This window comes from Trichoplax adhaerens, genomic scaffold (genome assembly GCF_000150275.1).
Source record: "Trichoplax adhaerens TRIADscaffold_4 genomic scaffold, whole genome shotgun sequence".
NCBI lineage: Eukaryota > Metazoa > Placozoa > Uniplacotomia > Trichoplacea > Trichoplacidae > Trichoplax > Trichoplax adhaerens.
The window spans coordinates 2519821-2532144 of NW_002060946.1; the positions used below are offsets into that span (position 1 = coordinate 2519821).

The following is a 12324-nucleotide window of genomic DNA, read 5'->3' on the forward strand; positions in this document are numbered from 1 at the left end:
AAGTCTTAGCAGCTAAGGCTAGTCGTAACTAAATAGAAACATCTTTAATTGTCAGTGCTCGTTTATCTAAAAAAAATCACCGGATGTAACTATAGGAATTCAAGTAATATTTTATTATTTTTGTTCCGTATTTGGTAATCATGCAACGATTTCTAATAGGTCATATAAAATTGCAAATCGCTCATAAACAGGAAGTATCGGTCGATGAAGTTCATAGAAGAAATTAACTTCAAAATTTCCTTCAATTAATTACCAAGTAGCATCTTACCTATGTATATACATTGCATTGGGCATTGTAAAATATATACAAATTTTGAATAGAATAGTATAGGTCGAACACAGAAGAAAAATTATAAATTACTAGTCACTTCTTAAAAACCAAACTTTTGCAAGTGTAGGCGTAGTGTCCTCGACTTCCACAACGGTAACACACTATATTCCGGCAATCGCGAGCGTAATGTCCTCGGCCTTTACAGCGATAACATTGTACATCCTCATCAACCTTTTTCGAAATGCTACTTTCTGTGATACGCGTTAACTTATTTATTCCAGCCTTGGTGCCTTGCAAATTCTCATAATTTAAGCCATTGTTTCGATTATTGATCGCCTTACCATGCGTCATTGGTTTATCAAGTACTTGCTCGGTTACGGGTTTATGGCTTAATAACGTATCTTCTGCAATCAGTATTGGCTTAAAACACGTACTTTCATCTGCGTGTGTATATAAGTTATTATTATACATTCTATCAGTTTGCAATTTGTCATGCACTTCTCTTTCCAGTCGAGGTCTTTTGTGAAGGTTTTCTTCACGAAGCAGTTCCTCCGATTTGTTAGTTTGTGCATTGTCGTCAATTTTCTTGTATATCGTTTCTAGATTATTTCCAGTTTGTGGTGTTACCTCCTCATTTTTTTCATGTTGCGGAGATAATTTTTCTATCATTTAGTAATGTACAAAATAGATGATGATACATTAAGTTATGAAAAAGAGTGAACTTTTCATATTGATCATCTGGCAAATTATGACTTATTATTTTCGCCGGTTAAGAAATACTGTAGTTTATAGGACAGATAATAAAATTCAGAAATGAAAGTTTATGAACAATTTAGAAAGTTTGGATCTTTCAGCTCTTTACATTTTATAATGTAAGCAATGTTATTACATTTATAAAAATGATATTAAGAGGTCTAAGGTTTACAATTAGTAAAAATAATTAATTGCTATATATAGCATGCAAGCTTATATCCTTCTGTAGATCTGAAATTAATATACGGTACTAACCCATTAAAGATTTAGAAGTAATAGTAACATTTCTGTTCTTGCAATTTTGAAGATACGTATCTCCTTTTTGGTCTTTGCATTTTTCTCCTAAATGGCTAGCTCCGTTGCAGCTATAATATTGACCTGCAAATATTACCAGACAAACGATATTTCAAAAAGTAAGATAAAGATGCAATGAGATTCACTACTATCTACGCCTCTACAAATCCGGAATCAACTACCAGCCTACAGCACTACAGATTTATGGGCATTGCAAAGATTTCGATTCTTACCATCTTGAAGATAGGTGTTTCTTCTCGGTTCTGTACAGTGGCTCGCTAAGTGGCCTACTTTATGGCATTTATAACAGCGCCGATCTATGATAGTATAAGAGCAACCAAGTTCAACAACTACTATAGTATATTTATCCAAGCGTATGCTTTTTTAGACCTGGAATGTGTCTCATTTTTACGCGTATGTAGGAATAAAATTGTGATGAGATATGAATGTATTGTGTAAATAAATTGGAATGTTTTAAGTGTTTAAAATTCAAACCCAGTTGCGTAAGTAAACTACGCTGTAGTACCTTAAGTAGTGTATCTACAAGGACTACTACCTAAGAGTATATCTATTATTAAAAAAATTAGTTGTCATTAAGGCACTACAATATACGTATGTTGAGAAGTCTCTAACCTTCCGTATAATTTGGACAATTGATAGAAGAGTGATTTGTTAAACCACATTTATAACAAGCCGGAGCTACATTTAATAATTATAATTTGATCATTAGGTTAATGATACTCTATCATAACAAGTGATAACGCTACACTACTGTCACTTTAAGTTGGACTAGTTGAGTTAATGTATAGGCAAATAGATTTAAGTATGTGTACATCGTAACAATACGAAAGCAACAAGATACTGATTCATGATAGACGGTTGTACTGTACGCCAAATTTTATTTTATCCATCGTATCACCGAAACACTAGCGATATCATTGAACAATAATGAGATACCAGAAGCAATTTTGTTGAATAAGTCGTCTTCAAATGGACAATAGGCACTAACGTGGCCAACATTACCACATAGAAAGCAACGGCAATCTAATGGTATTACAAGGAAAGAATACTAGTCAATAATCGTAGAATGTAATCAGTGTCTTACAGTAACAGTAGTTGAATCTTAATTACAGTATATATTGCCTATATATATTACTATTATTCTGCTACAAGCTATTCATCATCGATGATCAGCTTACCTCTTAGATTGTAGTACTGAGCTCCAATCATGAATTTCACTTTGTATTGACACGTTTAGAGTACTCTGCACGTACAGATGATCAAATATTGTTTTGTATTTTTGTTTTTTTTTGCAAGTGACGCGTATCGAATTGAAGAAGAGCTGTGCCTGCTTGATCTTATTTCAACTGCCTCAAGTCAAACCATCTTCGGAGATTTCTCAACGAATACTGCATTCCACACGTAGGTTAACTTTAGGGTCAGCGATCATGAGCGATGTTGCGTGCATTAAAATGCAACTGTCATTTATAATATTGCTGATACCTTATTAATTTGTCATCCTATTCTGTATAGTGTTTGAATGAAGATCCACCACAGCCCCAATTTGGGATTTGCTCGCATCGGTTGGTTTTCAATTTGGTTGCAAGTCTACAGTACTGCTACAGTACACTTTACTGGGCTAGGGTAGCCCAATAGCGTACAGTACTGTACTGTACAGTGTACAATGTACAGTACGGACAGTGCGGTATGTACTGTACAGTACTGTACCGTACAGTACAAGAATTTGCCTACAGTACAGTACAACGTACTGTACACTGTGCACCAGAGAGTTCCCACAGTACTGTACTGTATGTGGCTAGTGTGGTTATTGTTCTACGCTACCGCACAGTACAGTACAGTATACGGTAGATGTACAGTACTGTACAGTAGTACTGTACCGTATTTGCTAATGAAACCTACTACCGATTCCACGAACGTAACAGTTATGAGTCCAATGACTAAAAGTAGAAAAAAACGATTCAGAGAATCATGGACCTTTGTAGTACTGCAGCAGTGCAGCGCTACATTATTGTCTTGTGTTTTTCTGGCAGTTCCGTAAACAAAAGACTAGCGCATACACAGACCTGATTGTCAAGAACTTGTACACTACAGTAGACAGTAGACTGTACACTGTACAGTACAGTGCTGCACAAGTTTTTCCACAGCACAGCCTGCTGGTCAGCTTTGTACAGTACTGTACTGTACTGTACAGTACTTTACTGTACACAGGGAGACTGCTGGGTGAGTGGCTAGCCACTAGTCTAATCTTATGTGGTGACTTTTTGAGCGCGTTGGCGTTGTGAGTCTACAGTATATAGTACTGTAAGATACAGTACAGTATGATAAAAAGAGACTGTACTCTACTATACTCTTTTGTAGCTGACGCGTACTATATCGTATAGTAGTGTATAGTACAGGACGGGATGTTTCCGCTGTGTTGCACTCGCACAACAACAGATCATGTAACGAAAGGAAAAAACAAGACAGTCCATAAAGATTCAAAATGGCGGAAGATGCGACGAAGGTAAGGTGTTGAATTTCCATTGGAAATATGCACAACTGATTGCCGCATTTTTATGCGAAAATAATGAAGGACTTTGCTCGTTAAGCATAGTTTAATGCCATCATGTTCAAATTCTTTTAATCTTGATAGAATCTGGGAAAATTTGCACAACCGTCTAATTTTCATTCAATCGGCTACGACGCTAAAATGGGTCGTGTGAAAAGTGATGATCCATACCTACTGTCGTCGGATACGCCGCTTCAACATGATGTAGACTTTGGCATAACACAAAGTAAGGATACATCCAATATAGCAGACTTGCTCAATAGTGGAACTAGCCGATCAGATACGACAGTATCGTTTTATGGACTAGGTAAGCTTATAGGGCTTGTATTGATAGCAGGCAAAAGTAAACGCACAGCTCTTGACGGCAGAAAAACAACATTAACTGTAGTGAAATGTATCATATGGACAACTGTGAAGTTCATTCAAACTATTGCAGCTGTTGTATACCCCATATTTTGCATTATTCATGCTTCAAATTTATTCTATTATGATCAATGACGTTGTGATACTCTTTTGCCCAGGTCAGGATGAAATTTTATTTATTTTGACTATTTTCAAAATTGACGGATGGATTTAGCAAAAGTGCTTTTTTTTGTTGTTGTTTGCCTTGCTACTAGTTGGTACCGTGATAGCATGTTTCTACCGTGTTGGTATTGAATTGAATTTTCATCACCCATGAATGTTGTTTTGTAAGCTTGAGTAGTACTGTGGCCAGTACAGCATTTTTGATACAATCTTAGAAGATAGAATTTCATTTGCAAGTATTTGACGATAAAATGACAATGAAATGGCAGTGTAATTTTTTTCTCAATTTTTCCGTCATTGCTTATGCCATATTCTCTTTTCATGTTGGACGTTACAGTACAGTAGCACGTACTGTACAGTACCACGTCACGTTGAAATTCAATTAACGTACTGTACAGTACACTCTCCAGTACAGTTGACTACGGTGCATTATAAGGTTTTTTCTAGGCATATACAGTACTATACACGCTATCAGTACTGTTTCTACTGTACAGTATAGTATTCAATAAGAGGGTCGATGAATTTGCTCTACAGTGTAAAGTACTGAACTGCTCAACAGTCACACAGTGAAATAAATCGACATCCAGCTCGTGATAGACGTTGATAGAAATCTCTATAGTCTCTGTCTATCGACTGCGATAGGGTAGTCATATACTGCAAGATCGGCTAGACTACGATCAACGCTTTTCTTTTTACCCTATCTTTTACTTACCTTTATGAAGGGCTAGCAGACAGTGATAAAAACACCGTACGCCTACTGTACTGTATGCGTATGATCTAGACGCAACAAAGCAGAGCAGCATGTGGTACGCAATCCACATTCACTGAATGAACTTGAACGTAGCCTAGATGCATCAATTATTCCTGGGCTGCAGTATAATGCCAATCGTGCACTCATAAGTCTACACCCCTATCACTATCGTTCGATATGGTGATGCTTTAATTGTCATCATGCATCTAGGTATTCATTTTACCTTGCTACATGAATGATGCAAATTATGATCAATTTTACTCGAAATTTTCCTCTGCTGTACACTGCATACAGTATACAGTCTACAGGACAGGAGTAGTTTTTTTCCTTTCCAAAGATCCTTTTCATTCTCTCTACTCTACGGTACATAGTGTACGACTATCAAAAACACTTTTTGTCGTTGAATGGCCGATATCTATGTCTACACTGATGGTATTTTACAACTGCTCTTGTTAACGTTAAAAACAATTCTAAGTCGATGTGGGCGACTTTAGCTTACTATATTTATTTTAGCCTAAAGAATCGAAAAGCCGTTACGTGAAAGTCAACCTTCAACATGGTACAAGTCCAAAGAAAATTTCACTCTTAACTTAACACAAGTACGTTGTTGTTTACCGTTGGTCATAGTCCGGTCGTCTAGGCGGCTGTCGACACTGCCGTTGATGTGCCGCCGATACATTGATATGAACAAGTATCGCTATCAAAATGCCCAACATTGATTTAGTCCAGTCCATACCTTTCGATAGACTTTGGAGGAGTATACGGTGTATGCAGCCCGTACTGCTTTATGCTTAACCGACAGTAAAGCACAGGACTGTCTACCATCACACCTCCTTCTTTGATTTACTACTTCAGTAATAGACTAGGAATACATCTTGCGTAGGGGCGGATAAGAAGAACTCCGAGATCTTGTAGGCGGATAGGTTAAAAGTAAAAGTACCATCAATAGCTGGCATCAGACCATTAATGCATACAGTAGTCGTACCAGTTATAAATGATTAATACCTACCAATATGTAATATTAGTTGAATGTCAACACACCGTGCAGTAACTTAATTGCATTTAGGATCTTGTTTATTGATGGATTATACCCACTGATGACAATCGTACTTGACCAATGCTATCTTGGGCTATGTTTACACGCATGTTAGAGAGACTCTAAGAGTAATCAAGACATGATTGATCAGGCTAACTGCCACCAAGTTGTTTGTTTGTTTAATAACTTATGTTTTATGCGTCATCTTGGTATGTGAAATGCCATAATCTTTGCCCAAATTTAACCAATTAACTGCATCAGTACTTGCAATTATGGTAGACTTGATATCTTCTTGAGGCATACCTGACCAACAGAAGAGTAGAACAACAACAAAGTAGTCATTATGTTACAGTGGATACGATATAATAAATATCACACACCTTGTACTGGTTCATTTTGAACTTTCATCCATTATCTTCCTAGTGTCATTATCAAATTAATTAGAAGAAAAAAAGTGCAACTCAAAAAATGGATTGTGATCAAATTTGATCGTAATTATGTTATCAATGTTGCTAATTACTCTGTATCATCATCAATGACAACAGGCGATATCGGAAGTGATATGAAATCTAAAAAGTCCAGAATCATTCCACCTGCTCTGGACATCTGTTCTCATTATTCCACTGGTATCAACAATCCTTTACCAAGTCCTAATAATCTAAGTTGGCTAACCGATTTGGCAATCATCGCTACTAGTCCGCAAAGCCCGTTGATGCAAGCTACCTACCAAAATGCTGCCAAAAATCGAGGTGCTTACCTATTTTAATTAATCAACAACCGATTCCTTTATCTTCGATCGGAATTTGTTGTCAGTTACAAGTAAATCATAACTAGTGCAGTGATGATAGCGGACTGTAGAGTGGGATTATTCAATCATTATCGACTGTAATTGACACATACAATGGATATCACTATTTTTTTAAAAAGCTTACTATTATTTGTAGATCAAATAAATACCCTTGAAGATCAATTAAAAAGGAGAGGTAATAGTGATTATAATCTATTAGGGAGTGGTCAAATTATTCGAAAAGAAGCAATGGAATCAAAGGGAGAATTTGGTGGCGATCATGCTTCCATTACTCCGTCTTGGTTGTGCTTCATGAAGGGCACTAAAATTAAATTTTCAGCATCTAATCAACAAGTATCATGGATCGCTGCTGAAGAATTAGGTAAAAACGATAAGCTAGTGAGGCAATTGGGCCAGATAGAGGGGCCTACAACTTATGCACCGTTCGGGTTGAAGCTTATGGAAGTAAAGGAGATTAAAGGCAATTCAGATAAACGAAAAAGAAAAAATTTATTAATTATGCGATTCTCATCAACTGTCAATGGTCAGCCGCGAATAGCTGCTAGATGCCTAGCAGACCATCCTTTTTATGTAAAAGAAAAAGGCTGGTCATCATTTTGTCCGGAATTAACCAATTCACAATATGGAATTAATAGCAAATTCTTGAAAATCAATGATGTTTGTATACCGCCTCCATCAAATGCTGAAGCTTTCAAGTTCGATAAGTGCGTATATACATTTAACCACCTTTGTACATTTATTTAATTTAAATATGTAGCATAATTCACGATGCTTTAATCAAATGTTAGCTTTCTTGTTGAATGATATCCTTTATATACTTACTTTTCTTGTAGATTAAATTTAACGGCAATGGACTCTTCTGCTGCTTTAACGTTAAGTCGGATGGGGATGGCGAAAGTACGGAACTTATACGCTATAGCTAATGTTTATTTTTTTATTTGTGTGTGTATGTGCTTTATATTTTGATGGTATGAAACAGCTACGCATGCAATTCGTATTATTTGTTATCGAATATTAATAATAGTCATGTTATACCTATGCTTTACCAGAAATATAAATCGGATGAGTCGCCTATGGGTTCTCCTTCCAAGAAAAGCAATGGAAGCGATAACGGTAGCAATAGCTCTAACCAGCAAAGTCGGATGCAATCAGATCGTGCAAAACGACCTATGAACGCATTCATGCTATTCGCCAAAAAGTATCGAGTAGAAATTACTCAAGCACATCCTGGCAAGGATAATAGGTATCAATTTTTAGCATTATCATATTTTATTGCCTAATGGACGTTGCGCTGCAGGCAGATTAAATATTAATCGATTACCGTTTTTTCAGGGCCATAAGCGTTATTTTAGGTGATAAATGGAAATCAATGGAGACGACAGAAAGACAGCAATACGCCGAAAAGGCAAGAATTCTAGCTGAAGAACACAAGAAAAATTTTCCTGATTGTTGGAAGCGTAAAAAGACATTAAAGGTGACTATTTCGTATCTATTTTGCTCTGTTTTAATAAGTTTACGCACTTTATATTAAATTTATCAAAATTTTGGATTAAATGACTAATAGAAAAAGGTTAGCTAGAAATCTCGAAAGATTAACTACCGTTAGTCAGCGCGGCCAGCACCGATTTTATATTTATTCTTAAAGCCTTGCAAACTAAGACTGCTTCACAAACAATGCAGCGGCATTCGTCTGGCGTTATAGGCTATTATTGGCGTGTATTATAAATGTAAATTGTTTTAAACTCGATCTTACGAAAAGTTTATTTACGGTTTTGCATATTTTAAAGAAGTTACTGTCTTTGCAACATAATACATCGTATGCTGTTGGGTGTCTTACAGAGATTAGACATTGGCGGGCGTCAATCGATCGAGCTAAATTTAATTCATACAGTATTTAAGGTGAATAAGGGTATTAGTTGTATGAAAATAACTTGATAGAAAGACGTTTCCAAGGCATTATGGTATTTGTTGAAATGCCTAATATTGAACCTAGGCTACCTTGTAAATGTACTAAATTATATTAGGCAGAGTTTTATCGTCGATACATTCGTGATAAACAAGGAAAAGCAATAAGGTGGAGTAGTGTTCAAATAATTTTAAAATAAGATTAATGTAATTTAGATACTTGACGCGTAATTCTACTGTATAGCCCTTCTGTTAGAGTATGTTATTGTAAACTACGCTAGATGAAGTAATTACGATGGCCTATTGGCCAGATGTACAGATGACTTTTGCCCTTAGAAATCGTAATGACTGTACTTGTATATCTAATTGCTTATTTTATGTTTTATTCTCAGGGAACAAATCTAATGTTGTTCCCTTCCTAAATTTTGGCTGTAGTTTAATTGTTATTTCTTATTTGAAAAGTAAAATAGATTTGTGTCAGGATTGCCATGTGCATTAAATTACTTGTCACACTCTGTACCTAAGATTTTAAAAATCAAACAAAGCTTTAGCTCACAAATTTTGGTGTAGATGCCAGGTAGTGTTGAGACGATATTAATGTTTCATGTATACGTTTACATTGTGTTAAGAAATTTTAAAATATAGCAAATAAACCTGTAGATTAAGTCAATAATAATTATTTCAGTACTATGGCACTATCGTAGTAGAGTCAGCAAATTTTGATGTTGTTTTGGCTAATCAACTACTTTACGGAAGATTTTCTTTTATCATCTTGGAATTACCTAGATTTCCTTGACTGAACATAAGCAAAAATATCCTAAAATGGTACTATGCTGGATTATTTTTTATATAAATAAAATAAATAATTAATATGTGAGAACTTGATAATCATAAGATTTGGTGTCTTCTTGTGGTAATAATTAAGTAAGAAACAGTAGATCTTATATGCAATATAGCACTGTGGATAGCAACATGTGCATAAAGTAAGGCAATAATGATTTTAGATCGGTTAAATGTTAGATTTAGCATTTGAGTATGAGTAAGATAACACCGTACTCAGTTCTAATTATAAATTGCGTTTCTACAGTAGAAGTAGTAATTACTTGTCAATATAACTCCAATAAGTTGTACTTCTTCAACTGTTAATCAGCAGTAATTAAAGCTGCGAAAGTTTTGAGGACTACATAATATAAGGTTATTGATATATACGTGATTACTTGAGAGATTATAATGGGGGAGTAAAGAAGTCGTTCTATGAGCATGATATTGCCTATACTGCGCATACAAGTTGAGCAAATAATAATAATATTCATTCTTACTATTTTACGGTTACCAATATATATATGCATTTATGCTTACCATGGATAGTAAGTACGTAAGTAATGCTAAAGAGTAATGAGTGTTAAATCTCCATCTACATATAGCAGTTTACCATAAAGCTTGTAGACACTAATATTTAAAATTGAAAATATGGAATTAAGTGAGGCATAAATCTAATTATCCTACATGCAACGCTGCAATTTCAGCCATCAAAAACTATATAATTCGTAATTTACTATAATTTAAAATGTCCTTGATTCATTTACATAATTTAATGTAAAATCGTTGAAAATTATAGTAAAGCAACAGGGTTAATACATATTTATTACAATATCAATGATGGAGATTTTAGAATCTGTTAAGCGAAATTCATCAATATTTTCCTTTCTACACCCAAAAATGAAATAAAACATGATTCAATCTATGTAATGATAATGTCTTAGAAAGTGTTTGAAGTAACAAGTTAGAAATAATTTAATTCAATATTCATCCCACAGATAAATTCACAATTTATTCTTTTAGATATCTAGGCAAAAGTTATCAAGTCGCCATTTAAAAATTTACTATAAAAAACAGAGCATCAAATCATATATGCAAAGAGAACGTATGTTTAATTATTTAACAACAATATCAATGAAATTATTTGTGTTGTACAAGTCGCTCCTTTAATAAAGCATATGCAACTTGATTGCAGTAATTTGGCTTTAACTATAATACAGTCCTTACTTTGCTAGTTTTGAAATGGAAATAGATCATAGACTATACTCGACTCTCGATATGCCGTACACCTTGATGTGGTATCGTAGCTGACTTATCAGGGGATGCATGTCTTTCGATGAAGTAATAATGCAATAATTCGTCACTATTTAATGCGGTTATAATGATATTTTTCATAAACAATACTGAAATATCTTTGTGATACCTACGCCATAAGATTATTCTTAAAATCAAGAAAGGTATATTGAGCACAATCAAGCTACATATTTTGTAAATAATCTTAAATGTTACTTGATTAGAACGGCGTGACATATGTAAATCGTATAATGCAATGGCTGGCAAAAGGAAGTTAATACTCGACAAGATAAGTAATATGACCTTAATAGATAATGAAACAGTAAATTCTTCATCATCAACAAATAAATTCTCCAATATTTCCACGCCATCGAATAGATCTAAAGTTACTTCGTTGGCTAGATATCCCACATAATAATTGCGAAATTGCGATTCATTTCGATTATGATGAGCATAGACAAAGACTACGAATAAAAACGGGGTACAACTTAGAGCTAGTTTAAGCATTCTTGGGCCAAAATAGAATTTCCTCTCTAATAAATCAGTTACGTTCACAAACAGCAATATTACTTGGGGTATTAAATTCAAGCAATAGATCAACCAGGTAATATAACAGAGTGACATTGTATCACGAAGGTTGTTAGAATCAGTTTTGGTTGCAAATTTAATAGGTCTAAAAGTGACGATAGACCAATAGATTAATACGATAGCTCCAGGTATATACCATAATAGCCATGTTGAATTAATATACAAGCTGAAAAAAACGCCAATTAATCCTAACTGGCATGATAGAAAGACAATACTGAGTAAGAAAGAAATCCATTCCAATACCAGTTGATACTTCATAGCGATGATGGAAGGCTAGAGTAATTTGCGAGTAACAATCTTCGAGGGTCTCTACTACACACCAGATATCCAATGATAGACTTATTCACTGTATAAACAATGAATTAATGTTGGCAATGGACTTTACTAGACAATTGATGAAAACAGTAGGAAATATGATTAAGGAGTACTGAATGTCATGCAAGTAAAGAGTAAAAGGAATACCAATTTTGGCCAATCTTTCGCTTAAGAAGGCGGTTGTTAGTAACTCATTGGACTACCTCCACACCTCGCCATCTTGAACTCTCAATATCGTCCGAGATTTGATACTGTTTACTGTATGAGTCGGCACCTTTAATTCAGTACTGTACAGTACAGTACGTCGTAGAGTAAAGTACTGTAAATTACTGTCTATATACTGTATACAACAACCCCATCATCAATACAGTCCAGTACAGTACAGTACAGTATGCTA

The 12324-nt window shown here is 34.9% G+C and overlaps 2 protein-coding genes across 2 annotated transcripts; one reads left to right on the plus strand and one right to left on the minus strand.

The window, feature by feature from the left end:
- Positions 1-364: 364 nt before the first annotated feature.
- On the minus strand, positions 365-2548 carry TRIADDRAFT_55418 (uncharacterized protein; the record flags this gene model as incomplete). The annotated part of the gene is made up of 6 exons (XM_002111883.1): positions 365-933; positions 1280-1402; positions 1552-1635; positions 1952-2017; positions 2276-2362; positions 2518-2548. 6 exons carry the CDS (start codon positions 2546-2548, stop codon positions 365-367), a joined length of 960 nt encoding a protein of 319 aa, XP_002111919.1.
- Positions 2549-3821: 1273 nt separating this feature from the next.
- TRIADDRAFT_55419 (uncharacterized protein) lies at positions 3822-8538 on the plus strand (the record flags this gene model as incomplete). Its single annotated transcript, XM_002111380.1, has 7 exons — positions 3822-3842; positions 3972-4194; positions 6745-6948; positions 7144-7711; positions 7841-7904; positions 8057-8250; positions 8340-8538. 7 exons carry the CDS (start codon positions 3822-3824, stop codon positions 8536-8538), a joined length of 1473 nt encoding a protein of 490 aa, XP_002111416.1.
- Positions 8539-12324: the final 3786 nt, after the last annotated feature.